The 19,570-nt window shown below is 46.7% G+C and overlaps 2 protein-coding genes across 3 annotated transcripts in view; both read right to left on the reverse strand.

Moving 5' to 3' along the window:
* Positions 1-14,562, reverse strand: part of ABTB1 (ankyrin repeat and BTB domain containing 1) — a 28,392-nt gene extending 13,830 nt beyond the window's left edge. The window contains exons 1-8 of one of the 2 annotated variants that reach the window (XM_080385413.1): positions 14,355-14,562; positions 12,461-12,523; positions 11,319-11,374; positions 10,171-10,315; positions 8,054-8,213; positions 7,067-7,112; positions 5,953-6,069; positions 874-989 (exon numbers count right to left, since the gene is read on the reverse strand). In XM_080385413.1, coding sequence (XP_080241539.1) covers positions 874-989; positions 5,953-6,069; positions 7,067-7,112; positions 8,054-8,213; positions 10,171-10,315; positions 11,319-11,374; positions 12,461-12,523; positions 14,355-14,410 — 759 coding nt within the window. In that variant the 5' untranslated portion in view covers positions 14,411-14,562. Of the gene's footprint in view, positions 1-873; positions 990-5,952; positions 6,070-7,066; positions 7,113-8,053; positions 8,214-8,318; positions 10,112-10,170; positions 10,316-11,318; positions 11,375-12,460; positions 12,524-14,354 lie in introns of those variants that run through there. The other variant, XM_080385414.1, reaches the window with a different exon arrangement.
* A 646-nt stretch (positions 14,563-15,208) lies between these two features.
* The window catches only part of PODXL2 (podocalyxin like 2), a 36,022-nt gene continuing 31,660 nt past the window's right edge, over positions 15,209-19,570 (reverse strand). Inside the window, exon 8 of the mRNA XM_080385404.1 lies at positions 15,209-19,556. Within this exon, the coding sequence (XP_080241530.1) occupies positions 19,347-19,556 (210 nt within the window). The 3' untranslated portion in view covers positions 15,209-19,346. The remainder of the gene's footprint in view (positions 19,557-19,570) is intronic.

The following is a 19,570-nucleotide window of genomic DNA, read 5'->3' on the forward strand; positions in this document are numbered from 1 at the left end:
TCTTTGCACCAGGCAGGTCTATTTGGCAGGGGACAAAAAGAAAGAAGGCAATAAACTTTGCTACATCGCTCAGCCATACAACCTCTGGGCACAGCAACCACCTGAAATGAGTTCACGTTATTAAATTCAGTGGTTGGTCTGAGCGAGAGGAAAAAAAAGGACAGACATAAAAGCAAAGTGAATCTACTGATACTACAGAAAACAACAGACGCAGGGAGAATGAAGACCACTAATATTTATCCTGTTCTCCTGCAACTGGGAGCAAAGATCTCCATATATGAGCCTAACTAATAATACTGATGGTATTTCAACATAGCTATCATCAACCTGTGGTCTGTGGGCTATTTCTAAGGGTTAACAAGACGTAGTTATGAAAAGCAAATCTATTGTCAGTCAAGTTACATTCACTTCAGAGGGGCTTGCATTTCTGCTGGAAATATTTTCAGAGTTTGAAAGCACCTCTCCACTGCAGGGTGTCAGCTCCTAGTAAACAAGCCCAGCAAGCCACCTTCCATCTATGTGTCTCTTTGGGTAACAACGCCTGCTGATAAAACAGTTCTGATACTCAAGAAGGATGGCAGAGAGGAGGAAAAAGAGCTGGGGACCACCTCTTGTCCCATTGTAGTCAATGGGGAAATCCCCACCAACCACATGGCAAGGGTTTTGTTTACCAAGAAACCTGCTGGGGTAAAAATCCAAGGGAAAGGACCAGCATCGACAGCCTCATTAAACAATCCTACAGCATTTCCAAGCAATAAAAGGTTTCAGTATTTGGAGCACCACCAAAGCAAGCACTAAACTCAAATGGAGAGAATGCAACCAAACACATATCACAGCCCCACAGAGACCAGAAGTAGTATAATTGCTCCCTACCCGCAGTTCAGCTGGCAGGGCGCAGTCTGCTAGAAGAGCCAGATCTTCCTGCAGCCGGCAGTTACCTGTGGGCTCAATCGTCAGCACTTTCACACAGGTCCCTGGCTTGGAAGAGACTGGAAGAAGCAAAAAAAAAAAAAAAAAAAAAAAAAAAAAAAACAACAAAAGAGCAGAGATGCCTAAATTCCTCTACAAACATTCTCTCCCATTTAAAGAAAAGACAGACATTCCAGAAAAAGTATTACTGCTGTTCAGCTTTTACCGCAAAACGCATGTGATTCTTCTATGTAAACATGCATACAGCACTCCTCAGTACAACTGGTGAGAAGGGCTGGAAGTGGATGCATATATTGCAGTCTCTGCTCCAAACAGCTTAATTCCTTGTGCTGGACTATCAACTGTGGCACACAAAATTGCCACAGGTATATTTCAGGCCCAGCTCGCTCTCTGCAATCCGTGTCATCAATTACAGTTGAGGACCACTGACCAGGCTGCCCCTGATCCCTGCAGAAGCCACTCATACGATGCCTTCCCCAGCTGCCACCCCTGCCACTGACAGTGTGACCTAAAGTGAAGCCCATACCAGGAAATATTTAGTTAAAATAAAACTGCTTCCCTGCCTCTCTGCTCTGTCACATGCTCTCATGGGTCCCATCTCAGCTGTGGCATCCTAACTTCACTCCAGGGAACACAAGGATTTATTCTTGTTTAGGTAGTAAGTCCTGTGCACCCAAGCCTGTTCTCTACTTTCTACCTATAGATCCTCAAAGCACAAAGATCCCCAGAACACCTGGACTCCTGAGTGTGCCTGTGTTCTTTGCAAACATTAAATAAGCATCACTGCCACCAAAGAGATCAAATAAACCATACAGAGACAGCACTTCATTTGCCTTTTTCAGACCTAGTGTGTCAATCTGTCTTGCCCTACCAGCCTACACAATTAAACAGCCTAATAAAGGGGAAGCAAACTACACAATCATACTTTTGCGGTCTTGCTATGACCAAAGCTGCTGTGGAGCTCATTGAAGCCAACCCCGCCAACTTCAAATGAGCAGCAGCCCAAAGTATGCCCAGCTATTGTATTACAACACCGCTATTTTCAGCTCGGCATGAAAATGGGGTGAAGACTGGAGCATGTAAGATATTCAACAGTCTCTGACACATAGGGAACACGTGAAAAAACATGGAGCACCGCTGGAAAATGCCAGGTTGTGGTGATGAAGGCTTGAGATGCTGTTGGGAGCCAGGGAGATGCAGAGTTAACTCTCAAGGACAAAAGAGTTAAGTGGCCTCACAGCTGAAGCATTCAGAAGAATTTCTGACAGGCATGATTCACCACATTAAGACTCCTCACAGGTGAATCACGCCACCTTGAAACCTCATTTTTCCTGACATTTTGTGCAACATTACATGAGCTCCATCAGATGACTCTGCTGGGCCGTGGGCAGAACAAGACCACGACGTGCCACAGAAGATGTTCTCCACCCCCTCCTCCACATTACTGCTGCACCCTTCCGATATGCCAGCACTGTACCTCAGATAGGCTGAATATCCCAGAAAGATACTGAGAAGGGAACAATAATTGACCAATACAAGACAGTCAGGTATCAACATTGCTAAACATGGAACTACACCAGCAAGGAGACAGGCTGCTCTATCAGCACTAAACGCTACCTTCAGCTAGATGACTTGAGGGTACATAAGCCAAGAGGAGACCTGGCACCAACACAAACACGACTGAGTGCATTTTCTCAAAAAGCCCTGTCCACTTACAGACCAGCATGAGAGAAGGAAATTTCTCACTGTGCAATTAGAAATTCTTTATGGCAGAGGGAATCATTTATATTTGTGTAATGCCTATTGTAACAGTTGCCAAATCAGTCAGGCTCTGTAAGTGCTAATGGACCCAGCAAGTTTTAAGCAGTAGTCAAGGGAAAGGGTTTCTCTCTTGGGATCTACAAAGCATCTGTGCATTTTCACACTGACATGAAAGAGCAGTGATTTGTCTGAGAAGCAAATCTATCATGAGACATTTCAGACACTGCATCTCTCAAAACCAAAAGCACAGCATCTGGTATCACAAGCAACTCTCTCCTAACAGTAACAACAAAAATCAAAGTGACGGAACAGGAATAAGCTGTTGGCTGCAAGGAAGCAGCGGGGACAATTGCTTTCTTGCGAGATGTAGGAATGAAGGGTTTTTTGAAAACAGCAACATAAAAAATGCAAGTAGCTGCAGGGAATAACCCAACTACATTTGAGAACAGAAGATTTTGTCTTCCTTTCCCATCTAGCTCAGTTGTATAGCACTGAGCATCACCTACGAATTTATCAGCTGCCTTTGTTTTACACTCAGTATTTCTTTGTAGTCTTTTCTTTCAATTGAGCTAATGCACCACAACAAATGAGAGCCACAAACCCCCCAAACCTTTCCAAAATGATGCCACACTGATATCTGCCTTGTACATCCTCCTCCCAATGCCACGCCTAGCTAGAACCACAGATTCTGTACATCCAGTGCCTCCACTACAACAGCAAACATCACAAACCTTGCTCTCAAATTTTTCCCCCTAAAACTTGTAGAAATAACTGCAGAACATTTACTGTCAAATATCTCCACTTCTAAAGGAAGGATTACTGCTTAATCTGGACAAACACTGTCTGAGCTCTTCCAAACACTGCAACAGTTTTTTCTTGTTACAGTCACAATACACACGTGGGGAAAATAAGCAAGCGTTCACACTGAAGTCCATCTCAGGTGCAACAGAAGGCGCTGGGTCATCCTCTTCAGGGTTTTCCTAAACTACTGTCTGAGCATGCCAAGACACTAAGTGCTTTTGAAATGCTGATTAACTCTAGATAATGAGATTGCAGAGACTGCAATTATCCACTGGTGCCGCACAGGCTTGAGTTTATGTTGTTTCATTAGGCACATTTCAGCTTCATAATCCTGATGCAAGACGTGACCCTGCTCTGCAGACCTGAATCAGATGTCTATTCCACGGAAAGCACTTTGAAAAAGCAGAGATTCTGAATGCACTAGAAGGAACAATAATGCTTCGTCAAGTGCCAGACATGATGTTTTCTAAAATCTTTCCCAATTTTTAACTTATATAATTATTATATATATTAATTTCTGGAGAATCAAGTTTTCCTGGCTTCAACATGAGATCTGATATGAGAAACTACCTTCTAACAGACCTATCAGCTGTTCTGTCTATTCACGTAAATCCATACTGTCATAAAAAAGAATCAAGCCTAGTACTTCTATCAGTGCTTTACACCACCCATTGATTATTTCTTCTGTCAGGCCTTAGAAATGAACAACCGTTCCCTCCCAAAGAACACAGACATTAAATTCTTTGTCTGGTGCCATCCAGGAAGTCTGCATCACATCTCCAAGTGGAACTTATATCTGAAACTCCCAACCAACATGAAATGTTACTTCACCATTTTCCACTTTTAAACCCCACCAAGCAGTCAGCTTTTTTGTAGTTTGCAAATTTAAACACTAGAGTTCATGATCCTTAAGCTGCCAGTGACACTACGCAACAGCTTCGGACAGCTATCAAGCTATAATGTCCTCCCACCACCTAATACGAGATTTCAACTTCATGTTTTCAGATGGAATGGCCACCTCCAGGGTCTCAGCTAGACCCTGGGAGAAAAAGATAAAAAGGAAAAAATGGGGGGGGGGGGGGAGCGGGCAAGAATAGATGTCCGCATCTCATTGGATTACTCTGATATCAAAAGATGCCACAAGATAATTTTGTTACCTGACTTTCTGAGTAGTTTTTATTTTCTACTCATGGTATTCACCACCACTCCCCTTTTCTACCATTTAAACTGGTATCTTACATTATTTGCAGCAAAAAAAACAAAGAAACGCATTTCTAATCTCTTCAGATGCATGTTTACATTTGTATTTACACAGCTGAGGTAAGACATGATACAGCTTCCATAAGGACTCGCACCCTGGTCTATATGGGAACAGTGGTACCATGGTAAACTTGCATCCCACCACCAGCACACACTTACACATGCCCAAGGGAAGACATGCACATGGTAGTATCTTCCATGTGATTTGTAGATAAGGAATTTCTTGAGCCAGAACTATTGTCTCTATCTGTCAAGCCCTGCAACTTCAGGAGGCTGAATAATCAGAACTCGTAAATCAAGAGAGAAAGGTAGAATAGCTACACCCTTACCTCTTAGATCAACTAAGATGCTCTTGATTTAAAAACTACAGACTAGATTCTGTTCTCAAACCAAAATTAACTTGACTGAAATAAAGGAGTTAACTCAGCGCATGAAACGCGAGTCAGATGTTTTCAGCCTGAAGGTTTTGTCACCAGGTAATTTTTTTTTCCCCACTTAATGACTAGGCACAGTTTTGCCCTACTTGTGCTGTTTTGATTCTTCTTCATGTGTCCATTAGCTTGAACTAAGAAGATGAATGATAAACTCCAACTGTTGGTTTTCATGCAATAAGCTGATGTCATGATTAGATCACAAGCTCTTTGGATAACAAAAAGCCCTTAAATAGAGGATTGCATCATTTAAGGTTTGGCACATACATTTGTTATAAATACACACATGCTTTCAGAAATACTTTTCTGCTTTTAAGAAAGTGTTATGTCTCTCTCTGCATCCATTTCAGGCCAATTATCAAACATTTTACTTTGGTTAGGGGTCAGATAAATGCAGAAAAGGACTTTTAATTGGACATATTTTACTTCCCCAGGGATTTAAACAAGCTCTCTGCTGAAAGGCAATTCCAAATAGACCCCACAGTGCTCCAGTGAATGTCTGGCAACCACAGCAAAATCCTGCTGCCATGGCTGCTCTACTATAATGAAAACATTCAAAATAAATTATAAACATGCATGGGTCAGAAACCACTACAGCTGCCCTACAGAGAGCCCATGACTGAAAACTCATGCAAACAGGGGAATTCCACAACAGAATCATTTTTTGGAAGTCCCAAGGGTATAATCAAATATCGATCATCACACTTTCCTCTTTCTCCCTGAAACAGCACATCGGCACAGCAGAGAAAACAGCAAGTAAAATGCTTACCAAATTCATAGACTTTTTTACATTTGGTCTCCAAATCATCTATGAGGTCCTGCAGCCGACACTGCTTGGCTAGCCTCTTGCAATCATTTACATATTCTACGTCGATATCAAGACGACCTGCCAAGAAGAAATGCAGACTGCTCTTTTAATACATACCACTTAATGGTAAAAATGTCAAAAATTAAGCCCTGAAGACTTGATGGCACAAAAATTCAGTAGACACACTTCCTCACTTTTTAGCATCCAGTTACAACTCAGTCCAAGAAGCTAAGACTTGGTAGCCCACCACCCACACTTCCATGAATCTCCCTTTGGCATCTAATTCACATTCCTACTTTCCAGTGCCTACCCTAATAGCTTCATTCAAGAGGCGAAAGACTGAACAGGCTTACACAAAATTCCCCTCAGAAAAGGAAAAATAGCAGGGCAACAGCAGCATGCCTGATGGCCACCACTGACTACCTGGCTCTGGGTAAGAAAAGATTTTAGGCTCACAAGCTGTCATCCCAGAATCTTTTAACATCACTGAAAGCGTGGCAAGGAGTTTCTGAAAACACTGGACTGGGGAAGGAGAGCCTTGAAGATAAATTACTTTCTGGCACCACCTCCTGGCCTAAAACAGTTCAGCACTTAGCATGCCTCCAATATACAATTTGGCATTTTCACAGAAGGTTTAGGATCAACTTCTGTTCAGACAAAAATAATACAAAGTAGTCAAAGCATTCAGCGCACACTACTCAGTCTGCCAGACTGAAGGTGACCTGTGGGGAAACCTGGCTTTTCACCACCTCAGGGGATTTCTACCCCAGACAACAGATTTGCCTTCCTAAAGGTAAAAATACTTTCTCCACATCCATCCAACCAATCAACCTTTTTTTTTAAAATTGGCTGTATAGTTATTGGCAGGACAACAACCGGCAAAAGGTACAAAAAACTTGGAAGAGCTGGGGATTGCTCACATTCTCCCGTTCCACCAGCAGAGAGGATGTGTTGGCAACTCATGCATCCAAACACGGCTGCCTGCAAGCCTGTGCCACCCAAACAGTGCTATGGCAGAGGCACAGACAGCTGCCCACCAGCCGTGGATCCATACACTAGACAGTAAGTCACCTACCTGTGTATAGATATTGCAGAAGAGAGCCAAAGGCTGCTGGATTAATCTAAAATAAAACATGAGAAAGTTACCTTTAGAATTCCCAGAAACTTAATAACAAACTTAAAACTTGCCTGGATACAAACACGATCCCCGATAAGTCAAAAAAACCCCACCACTGAATAGCAGCTCACACACTGCACCTAACTTTTCGCTCCTTGCATAACTAACGCTGCCACTCCACCTGGCTTACACAGCTCTATCAACAGGTGGTACTAATTCATGTGCCTACGGGGACAGGACCTGACTAACGGAGGTGCTCCAAAGACACAGCTGTAATACAGGCTCTGTAAAATCCAGTCTTCCAGTGGTTGCAAACATTTTCAACTCTTCTTAATTTGGGAGGAAAGATGTGTTCTTGTACAAAGAGAAAAGAGAGACATTAAGCAATGTCCTGTGAAACTGGAAGTATGTCACAAGAGGTTTTGCACAGCCACAATCAAGCTGTAGAAACGCATGCCAGAGTATTGGTGATTAATGGATGGAATGCACTTATGGCCTATTTAGTTCTTGCTGCAAAGGCAACAAAAAGGACTCAATTAGTGCCAATTATGGAGGTGATGTCTTCACCACAGACCACCTGTCCACCAGGAATTAGACAGACTCAACTTATCCCACAGAGGAATCACGACGCAGCTGGCAGATGGGAACCTGCTGCTGCCATTAATTCAGATACGTTTGAGCCCACAGCAGAGGGAACAAAGGGTAAGTACACGGTCTACAGCCTTTTGTTATCTGAGTAAATGCTATTTTTCTGCATAAAATGCCTCCACAAGCCCATCTCCTTGACTAAGGTTATTCTGAGCTCCAGAAGCTATTCACTGTGGAAGTTAACCCTCAAACTGTCCTTCCTACTCACTTTTCTCACCCAGTCGAAAGGGGGGGGGGGGGGGGGGGGGGGAGGGAAGAAAAAAGAAAGAGCTGAGCTGGACGCATAGCCTTGCTCACCAGTGGATGCTTCAACACGATCATGTTCTTCCCCTTCCATTTGGTCTCAAACATTTCTGCAAAGTAGGCGCTGCGAGCGCTGAGAATGCAGCGGTGGGCACAGAAGGATTTGCCATGGACAATGAAAACTATGTCGCTTTGGTAACCCTGCTCCAGCAACCTGTAAGGAACAAAGAGAGGGGAAATTCATTGCAGAATGAGAAAGGAAAGAATTGAGTAAAGCTAGTGGGGGACATGGTACAATTAGGTCTAAATGAACAAATACCTCTGGACATTGCAGTCTCTCCCTGCCCAGTCAGAAGGCCAGCACGGGGGCTGGTACTTCACATACTAGACTGGGATCTCTCACTCCCTCCAATGACTCAAAGAAGTTTCCTTAGTGCAAGAGGGAGGCTGGAGAATGAAACCTTCCTGCCTCAGGTGAACACCTGAACACACAGAACAGATTTTAAAGTGGAACTAGTTGCGCCCAAACACGTCTCTAAAGGTTAACCCTGGTTTTAAACTGCATTGAGAAAAAGCCCTGCAGAAGCATACACTTTCAAAAATAATTACCCCACTACAAAGTAAGATGCAACTTCCCTGCTCTTCAGGCACTGCCAGTATGCACACTTTAACCGTGCAGCAAATAGGACAGGGTTTGACGTCACCCACCCTCAGAAGAAGGAAGGATGTTACAGGCAAGAAATACAGACAATTACCACATCAGAGATGAAGCCTTGTTTATCACTGCACGCCCATACCCTCATTATTTAAAAAGGTAAAAAACAAGATAGCTAAGTCTAGAGTTTACAGCAACCATCACCAGTGCTTCCTAATGCCCATCACCCCTTGTGTGTATATCCTCACAAACATCTCCAAGAGGTCAAATGAGGCAGACATCAGGCATCATACTCCTTCTAGAGCAGGACTGGTGCACAGAAAGGTGTGGGGTCACACAAGGAGATGATGACAGAGCAGGGTCTTGAATGCTGATCTCCATCTCCTGCCACTAGAACATCCCTCCTACTAGTGTCTAGCCCAAAACAAAATGGAAGCAGTTAGGTGTTTATTTTTTGCACCCCTACTGTTGCCCTTTGTATCAATTTTAACACAAGGTCTGTTTGGAATGAGAAGCAGAAAACAGCACCTTTTAGTTTTCATGTGAGCTCAACCCTGCATCATCTGAGCCACAAACTCCGCAGGGGAAGTAACAAATCACCCTGCAAAATTCTACTTCCCTGAAAGGCAGAACCTGATTTTACTCAAATGAGTTTACTCCCTCCCCTCTCTCCCCACAGCTTCAGAAATTAGGACTCTGTAGTAGTGGGAAGATTGTCAGATATTTCTAGGACTTATTTGCTCTCCAAATTTGAAGATACAGATGCTGAAACCTTGTTGGTTCGGTTTTAAGTCAGTCCAATGGGAGAAAAAAAAAAAAAAAAAAGAGAAAACCCTCCAAAAAAACACCGACACCAAGTCTCTGTAATAACATCAGAACCACCAGGATAGAAAAACAGCAAGATGATGACTGACGCTATTCCTCTACTCCTAGAGCAAGTGAGGCTTCTCTTCAGACTCTAGGCTAAGACTACAAATTGTCACAGGCAACTTTCAGAAACACCTTAAAATTAACACATTTTAACGAACAAAAGAAAAAACTGAGCACTGTCCCTGTAAGTCAGTTTGAGGCTTCTTAAGGTGCTCTGTCTCAGAAATGAAATACCTATTATCGCTGCTAGAAACCTCAGCTCGCAGGCTATAGCACTTCATGCCTGAAAATTAATTTCAGTTGACATATTACCCTAAATTGCTGATGCAGTTTTAGCGATCTGATTTTGGTTTGACAGTCAAGGATGACAGCCTAACGCTTCTGCATTATAAAGCCCAGCTTTCTGTTGGCTCTGGAGTCTGTACCTAAGTCACTGGAGGTTATACTTTAAATGCACACATACCTGGAAGTCATCCCTTAGGGCACAAAGGAACATCCCTTAGGAAGCTCCACAAGCCCAGGAATAAGGTAAGGGCAGATTTGAAAGGCAACTGATCCAGTATCCTAACAGAGAGCTTGAATATCCAGGTTAACAGCTACGGAAAGAACAGAACACGTTGCACACAGAGCTGCCTCATCTGCTTACCGCTGCAGGAAGACATCATAGTAGTCTCTCTTCATGCACTTTGCCGTGATCTGTTTGTACTCCTTCAGCAGACGTCGGATGGCATCGCTCAAAGCTCCATACAAACAACGCTCCCCATCGAAAGTGTTTGCCTCACATTTTGCTCCTGCAAAATGATCACAGGTACATGACAGCAAGCAGAATTAAATCTTTCTCAATAGTTCCCGCATGGCTGCTGAATGAGTATGACTTCTGGCTGGTGACATGTTTCACTGCGATTCCCTAAGCTACTGAACATATTTACAAAAACTAAGCTCCCATTATATGTGTATAAACTAAAGCTGTGCTCCCACTGCAAAATCCCTTCCTGAAGCAGCAATGACTCATTTAAACTGACCCTGGTAATAAGCCTCTCAGCATGGCTCCAGCAATATTCTGGGAAGAATCTCACTGTACAAAGGCTGCAATCACTTATTAGACTTCTAACAGCACTTTCTAGAAAGCATTTCTGCCTTGCACAAAGCAAGGGATGTCTCTTTAGGTTAGACTCTGCTAGAGATTTGGAGGGCACTTGTATTCTGTTATTTTACAATTATACAAGTGGTTGATTAAGATGCTCTAAATGCAGTGGAAGACACAAAGCTTTTGAAATGTGACTCTGCACTCTGATTCCTCTACCAGAACACAGAACATCACCACTACCTAAAGGAATATGGGTGCTGGGAACCAAATGGGCAGGCACTTTGCCTGGAAAGTTTGTCTTGCTTTGTTTGAGATTAGTAAAAGCCCTTGCATTTCACCTTTAAGTCTCGACTACAAAGAGGAGTACAAGAATACTTTACACAGACAATTCTTCAGATGAAGTACAATTCTTACATCGGCACACTTGCAACAGCAATGCACCCTCACAACATCAGTTGTGATTTCAGAAAGTCATGCTGCCTCAAATCATTACAAAAAACTTCCCTGTAGCAAACTCAAGCAGCAAATGGCCTGCATAAGGGACCATGAAATTGTGTCCAGGGCTTCCACTGCGGCCTGAGATTGCTAATTAGATGGGTGGTTGTAACAGAAGAAGCTTCCACAGGGGACAGCTAGAAGGATATACAATCCCTACAGACCAGTATGGAGAAAGATACTGCACCCATAACCAGCACACTTTTGCTCACCATTGGCTAGAAGATAGCGTACAAGCTCCTCGTGTCCACAGAGGCAGGCATAATACCTGAAAATAACAAGAGAAAGAAAATTAGGGATATGGTAGGAAGCAAAATTCAGTGTCTGGGCGCACCACAGCATGCACACCTCAGTGCTGAGACATCCCTGCTAAGCTTAGAAGATGACTCCTGATAGGAGTGAGGAATTGCTACTGAACAGCATAAAGCCTGACCCCGGCAATAGACTAAGCGGGATCTGTTCCCAGCACTCCTAGGCACTGCTGTCCTGCAAGGAGATCTCAAGGTCCCAGTCTGGGTTCAATATCTTCTGTTGCACCACCAGCTGCCAAATCCATCCTCGTTTCAATAGAGTTCATTTCACGGCCACTCAGCAAATCCACTGAATTCTCAAAAACACTCCTTGCTCTTTCTGTCATCAGCCTGAGCGCTGCTTGCTATGATAACAGGGGAACAGCACCCACATCGGACGTACAGCAAATCCACCCCTCCATCCTACTTACAGTGAAGTTTGTTTCCCCTTTCACAGTCTAAGGCTTTCATGATTCTCTTTCACAAGGATCACAAACTGTCCTACACATTAGGAGAATTCTGTAACATGCACTGCAGCCGGCAAATGTTATTCTACCTTTACTTTGGGAAGTCATTCTGTATTCTAAATATAATGCAGATGTCTAAATGCATTTTTGACATGGGTATGTGAGGAGGTAAAAAGGTCACACTACCCTCCTCGGCACGGGGATTCCTCAGTACCTACTGCGTGTTCACAGCCTTGCCAGACAGACTGTGATGGCCAAGCCTTCACCTGAAAAGACCTGCTAGAATGCCATAGGCTTTGAGGCAGGAGAAAGCCTAATCAAGGCCAAGAGCAGACTGTTCAATTAAGGTAATTTGGTCACAAAATTAACCACCCTTCTGAGCATTACTACAGCAAGCATCAGTCAGATGAGGAGACAAAGCCATATTTAGCACAGCACCCGCTGAGAAGAGAAGCAGAAATATGTAGCCAAATCTCCCAAAAAGCTGAACCTGAGATGTTTCGTAATGATGCTCCTAGCAGCTGATGCAGAGGGAGCAAAAGAGCTCTGAAAGCCCTCCCCTCCCACCCAGCCAGCGCTCTAGGCTGCAGGACTCACAGAGGTGTACTGTCCCATTTATCACGGACATTAATTTCCACATCACGCTGTTCAAGAAGGTATCTGGAAGAAAAGGGAGAGCAAAGTTATAACTTCATGCAGCTACTAAGTCAGTCACATTCTCCTCTTTCAAAAGACCTAACTGTGAGTTTCTACAGTAACTTCCAAAGGTATGACAGGGCGTTGCATTTGACTTGGGGAGCTGTCAGCTATGGCTGAAGGGGCATCAGTGAAATCCTCAACCCAAAGAATGGCATTCTGCAGCAATGGCTTCCTTCAATCTTAAGTGGAGCACAGAGGGAAAGATGAGACTCAAACCACCCCCTGCTGACCCCCAACAGGGCAGCAATCAAAAAAGAAGCCTGAGCACTTCAGCAGTTCCTTCACATTCTCCAACAATGCCCACAGCCTGGATGCTTATGAATAAGTGGTCAAATTTACAAGGCCAAGGCCAGACACCCATCCTCTTTGAGGCTTCTCTTCCCACAAGTGTCATTCCAGATTGCTCTTAATTTCTGCCACTTCCTTGTCCTGCACATTTAGGTTGTATCAAACACTGCCAATGCTCCCTCTTTGGCACCTCTAGAAGCCAGCCTTTGCCTTGCACACAAATCTCCTCACACAGCCTGGCTCGTTGTCATGGCCTATCCCCAACTACTGCAACAACCATCTCTCCTAATCACATGTAAAAGTCCCTCTCAAGCCTTCACAAAGATTCTCACGTTGCTTTTTTACCTCATCCACCATGTCAGTCCTCCCTTTCACTTCCTATCACTCACATGTCTTTCCCGTCTCAAACTTCAGGTTCCTTTGACCGCATTCAAAATCCCAAGCAACTCAGCTCGTTTCTACTCAGTTCCATGTGATCAATTTATCCCCTCTGCTTTGACAGCATCCCCACACCAACTATTTCTCCACTATCGCTTCTATGCTGGTCGTCTTAAGCCTCTGCAAGGCCACCTGCAGGGCCCCTCCTTCTACGTTAAACCTGCAATGTACTGCTTGCAGTAAATTAACCTAACATGAACACACAACTGGTAACAAGGTTCCCCAGACCTCCTCTCTCTGCCTATTTATCCTTCATTAGCAAGCACCTTGGAACAGAGAGGCTCCTCTGATTATCTGGGAAGATCTGCGTGTTGGGAGCTGGAAGAATCAAGTAGGATCAAAAGGTGAAGAACAGTCTTAAGAGTCAAACCACGAGATGCACCAGAAGAGTCTGTTGTAGGCGCTGGGTCTTTGCATTACAACATCCACTCATGGTGCAGATGAGCCCGTCTGATTGCTGACCTGACTCACTGCAGCGATGCCACACTGCTCCAGCAGGAGCAAGGAGACCTGACCTAACATTTTGGAGCCTGGTATTTCTCAGAGATACTACCCCAGTCTACAGCACAAGGTGTCTAAATATTTCCACGTTTACTTCCCAGAAATCTAGCTTCCTGCCGATGCAAACACAGTTTCCAACGGTAGAGAAAGAGCAGCTGAAAAGGCTTTTGCAAGGACACGGCCACAGGCAGCGTCCATGCTGATCAAGTACACCATATCTGCCTGGCGTTCAGGTGCCTGAACCGTAAGAAAACAAGCAAACCTCATACAAGCCTAAGAACACTAACAAACACTCAGTGTACACACAACTCCTCGGCAGAAAGCAGGGCGCGTATATTTCTATTTCCCAGCCCGGGCCCCTCCCGGCCCGGCGGCTGCCCAGGGACACTGGGGGCCGCCACAGCCCGGCGGCCAGGGCAGGGCCAGGGCGGCCGTAAGGCGGCACGGCGAGGCCGGGCTGCCCCGCCAGGCCCGTCCCGCTTCCCCGGGCGCCTGAGGCAGCCGCTCATGGGGGGACGCCGGGAGCCCGCCCCGGTCCCGGCCGCTCGGCCCCGGCCCGCCTCACCGCACGCGGCTCACGTCCCCCTTCTTGCAGCTGGTGAACAGGTCGCTGGTGTCCATGGCCGGGGCAGGCCGCGGGGCGGCGGCGCCGCATTGACGCGGAGAGCGGTTGGCAGCCGCAACGGACCGGGCCGGGCCGGGCCGAGCCGAGGAAGCGGCCGGAGGGGCAGCGGCGGCCGGACGGAAGCGGCGGCGGATGTAAACACGGGGGCGGGCGGGGCGGCGGCGGCGGAGCGGCCCCGCGGCTGAGCTGGCCCAGCGCCGAGCCCGCAGCGCCCCAGGCGGCTCGGAGGAGCAACTGCCCGCTGGAGACGCGGGTGGAGCGGGGCGGGCTGCTCCAGGACACGCGTGGGATGCGGGTGCTGCTGCTCCGCGACACGTGAAAGGGGGGGGGGGGGGGGGGGGCGGTCTGTTCTAGAACAAGTATAGGGGGGGGCCCTGGTCCAGAACGTGGAGGGGGCCTGGGACACGTGGCAGCAGGGTGCCAGACCACACGTGGGATGGCAGGGAGCTGGCTGGGGACACCTGCTCGGGGCCACACGTGGCACAGGGACACACGTGGCACAGCGGTGCACACACATGCAGGGGCTCTGCTCTGCAAGAGGCTCCTGCTAAGGCACCTTGGCAGGGAAGAGGGGCCCTGGGCTGGCCCTGTGAGGACAGGGCAAGGGACAACCCACAGGGTGGGATCGTCACCCCACACCAAGAACCAGTTCCCACATCCCGGGTACCCGGCCTGGCTCAGGGCTCCCACAGCAGCCTGCCATTCGAGGATTAAGGAGGGCCCTGTGGGGCTGGGGGTGAGGACCCTGGCCCACACCGTGTGACCAGATGCACCCAAGCAAAGCACTGCACAGGTCGGTGTTCAGACACCCAGGAGGTGCGTTTTATTGCAAAGAAAACAAAACCACAACCCTGTCGCTTCCAGGGCCAGACGCGAGTGTTTCTAAGTGTTCTCCGGCAGCAATCCCAAGCAGTGGCCAGGGCTGGCAGACAGTTTAGGTCCAGCAGGAATGAGGGTGTTGAGAAGAACGGCTGGGAGCAGAGCTGGGCCCACGAGGCTCTCACGAGCCAGCACAGATGAAGGTGCTTGTCGTCTCTGTCTGAGCTGCCCCCAAACCCTCTGTGAAGGAAAGAGGTGCTTCTGCGTGGCTGCAAAGGCAGACGGGAACAGACTCCCTGCTGATGGCAGTGGTTGCAGTGGGATCCTGCTGCGATGCTCTAAGGTCATACTGCAATAATCCACACTGTAACATATCCATCTCACACTGCATCCTTTGCCTGGAGGGATCCTCAAGATGGGATCTTGAACTGTATTCTCAACCCACATTACATACTCCACAGCATAGGTACTGGGGTCACTTCTCATTGTTCCTTTACACCCTACATACCATGAGGCGGTCTGCAGGACGCAAAGTCCTAGCGCCCATCGGACTCCATATTATGGACAATTTTCCAGACATCTGGGCAACATCTCAGAGTAATATGCAACTTGGCTATCCCAGACCACATCTGGCCACCATCCCACAGAGACAGACAGCCACTCTGATCTTGGCTGTGCACCCAGCCAACACCATTGCCAGCATTCCCTGGGGCACAAAGCTCTTCACACCTGCACCTGATGCTCTCTCTGAAGAAACACCTCCATTTCAAGCCAGAGCCTCTGCTTTCTGGCTGTGCTGCCCGGGAGGAGAGGGTGCAAGCGGAGGAGAAAGTGGGGAGATGGAGCTGAAACCCGGTATTGCTACCCAGGGTCTCCAGGGGATGTCCCATCTCATTGCTCTGCAGATGGGGATGTCCTCATACAAACCACCCCTTATGTGCCGGGTGCGAGCGCCCCTGCTCACAGGCGAGTCCAGCAAACCCCTCGTGAATGAAGCAGGTGACCGTCCTAGGCAAGCCAAAGGGAACAAATACCCACAGCTAAGAGCGGGGAAAAGTCCTTTCTCCGATTTTTATGTTTCATCTTCAACTTCCAGCAGCCAGCAGGTGTCAGTGCGATCAAACGTTTGGACGATGGGCACTGAAGTCCCAGTAGGTGGAAAACAGTTTTCCACGAATTATTTTGTCTCCTGCATCTGCTCTGTCGCCTGGGAAGTCCAGGTCTGGCCACCGCTCTGAGAAGTCCAGCTTTGACAGTTTTTCTTAAAAAGAAGTTTAACTACATTAAGGTGATAGAAAAGCTTCCTGTTACAAATGCTAAGACAAAGTTTCTCTTCCTCTTTAAACCCCCTCTGTGCAGAGCTAGAAACCCAAGCACTGAACAGAGCTAAGTGGGCTGTCAACAGCCTCTGCAGTGCTCCCCAGCCTGCAGGTCCTGTCTCTGCAAGGCTGGCGGGAGAGGGACAACAGTGCAATCGACTTAACAAGATCAGCCTAGTGCAAAAAAACCGATACAGAGAAAACCCAAATGGTAAAGGTATAAAAAGTATCACCAGACTAAAATGAAAGGCTACTAATCAGCGGATTTCTGGAGCTAAACAGATCATACAGCCAGGTGCACGCTGTCAGAGACAGCCAAAAGATTGTTCTCAGCCTTGTGACAGCCACCCTTAGACAATAAGATCGCCTGGATGCTCCGGATGCAGGAGAGAGCTTGGTTTCTTTAAAGTTTGAAGACTCTACACCAGATCAGGAGGTGCTGAACCCAGTCAGCAGCATTGCTTTATCAGCACCTTGTTGCTTCTCTGAATTAGTCAAGTGGAAAGAGGACAGGGCAGCAAAGCAGCTCCTAGCAATGACGTGCACCAAGGAAGTGCTTTGTGGGTGAACTGATTCACATTGGATTGGTGGTGTTATCTTTTTAATAGCCACTGGGCATTAAAAACATATTTAATGAGGATTATTGGACTTAGAAACATTTATACGGTGAAACTGCCTAAAGGCCACAGCCATGCCAGGCCCCGTTATGCTAAGTGCTATACAAACTCAAATTTTAACTCCATGCTTTAACTTACCATATTGTAACAACAACTTGCATTTAATCCTGTGAGCCCCAAAGTGCCATCAACACAGCCACTGAACTTGTGCAGTTTCACCACACAGACCCATCAAACTCAGCAGGAGCCATCAGCGAGGGGTGATCAGAGAAGCGCCACATCTCGCTGTCCATGTACATGGACTGGTCCCCATTATCAACTGCTGGGGCAGGAAAGGGAACTCCTCTGAGCATCTCTGCAACCCTACCAAGATACAAAAGGAGCTGACAATCACCACCTCCTACAAAACACAGGGAAAGGTATGGAGGCAGGATAAAAAGACTGAAAACTGGAATCTGGATAGGAAACCAAAGGCTATCACCTTCCTTGAATCCCTAATAGACTGATATCACGTGGTCCTACATCAAGGCGATCTGTGATTCAGTCTGTATGCAAAGCGCTATGCAAAATGAAACAACAGACTCCTGTACCTTGACTTCAGGCACTCACATCAGGGATGAACATGCTAAAAATATCTATACATACAGGGATAGTTTTACAGGCTCAGCATCAGGCTGCACATCTGGGGTCCTTCTGTACAAAGGTTCCCTTAAAAACCAAATGCGAAGCTGCATCTTGCAGTAAGCAAGCATGCAGGTCACCGTAACAGAGAGGAATACGGCACTGTTGCCTCTGACCGAAGCAAGTCCCTCGATCCCTCGATGACAGAAGAAACAAATGTTCTGGGATTTCAGGCTTGACGGTACTGAGTCTCCGCTTAGGTAGGGCTCAGAGAGCAATTATGCATATTCACGTGCCTTTTATCACACGTCTTCAGGGAGCTGAAGCCTCAAAGTTGCCTGAGGCATGCCTGAGAAACGTTCATTAGGGAGCTCTTAGATCTGATTCTCATCTCATCTGAACTGGCTTTTACACTTGCTTAAATGCAGTGATTTTAAAGATGTTACCCTGATTTACACCTGTGGGACATTAAAGATTCCCCTCCCCCTCCAGACAGGATGCTGAAAAGGAAACAAAAGGACCAGAAATTTATCTGTTTCCGAGTTTTTACTTTTCTCCCTGTTTAAAAAGTCTCACATAATCTTTACATTGACCTCAAAAAGACCAACTGAAACCAAACTATGCTGGAAAACAGGAGTGGAGAAGGCCTGCCAGTCTAAAACTGAGACTTGGACAAGGGAGATTTTGCTGCTGACTTCACAGGCTGTTGCGCGGAAGAGGCATGTGAATGTCCTTTTTGAGCAACTCTCCAACCTAAAGCAAATTTCCAGCTAAGATGCTGCACCATGGCACTGAATTCTCTGCAATCAGTCAAGCAAGGGTAAAGTGCTCAAAATTTGCAAACTCAGCTTGGAGCTGTGGAGCTGAAAAAGGGAATGGGGCTGTTTGTGGTGCAAGGGGGGAAATGAGATGACAGTGGGGTATTTTCCCCGAATGTAAACATCAGCCCATCTAATTAGCAGCTGAATGCTAGAGCACTAAAAAACCTCTTAATTAGCAGCTGAATGCTAGAGCACTAGAAAACCTCTTTTCACATGTGGAATGGAAACTCAGCCCAGGACATCGACTGAGTCTTGGCTCCCCTCCATGCAGAATGCACAGGTTTTACTGCACCTGCAGGGACTGAATGTGATCTCAAGGTCAGGATCTGGCTGCCGTAACTCCAGCTGGACTCCTGAAGTGAACTTACTCCCCAAAGCTGGGTTTTTGGTGGCAGGCTTAGCCTCACCACCTTGCTTCTCAAGCCTAGCCACTCTCAGCCACTACCAGAGAGCTACAGTAAGTGCATTTAAAGGTGATGAAAGCATTGGTGCTACTGATAGGAACACACACACAGAGACCTACAAACCCACCCCTCCCGCTTCCCTCTTCAGTGATCCTCCTGGCTTCAAGCCTCAGATGCAACCTCAGAACTTCTACTGGGAAAACTTGCCCAAAGACTTGACCTGTTCCAAGCCTTTAAGAAGTTCCTGAGAAGCCACCTGATCCCGTAGTCCATCAGTCAAGATAGGAGAGACACAAGTGTATTTAAGGGGGTGGTTCCCTCCCTTGTTTTTCTAAAGATGTGTGTCTTCCTCAAACACATCCACATCCTCGCTCGCCTGCTTATTGATCAGGACATCCCAGCTGTCGGGGCCATTGATGGTGTTTCCACCGTTCACGCTTGGCTTCTTCTCCTGCATTTCTGACTGGCTGTCGCTGGCCACATCCAAGGTGGGGTTGTCATGGCAGCCGTTCTCAACAAAGCGCAGCTCCTCGCCGTGTGACTGCAAAGGACAAG

The sequence above is a fragment of the Falco punctatus genome (genome assembly GCF_963210335.1).
Source record: "Falco punctatus genome assembly, chromosome: 4".
In the NCBI taxonomy this organism is placed as follows: domain Eukaryota; kingdom Metazoa; phylum Chordata; class Aves; order Falconiformes; family Falconidae; genus Falco; species Falco punctatus.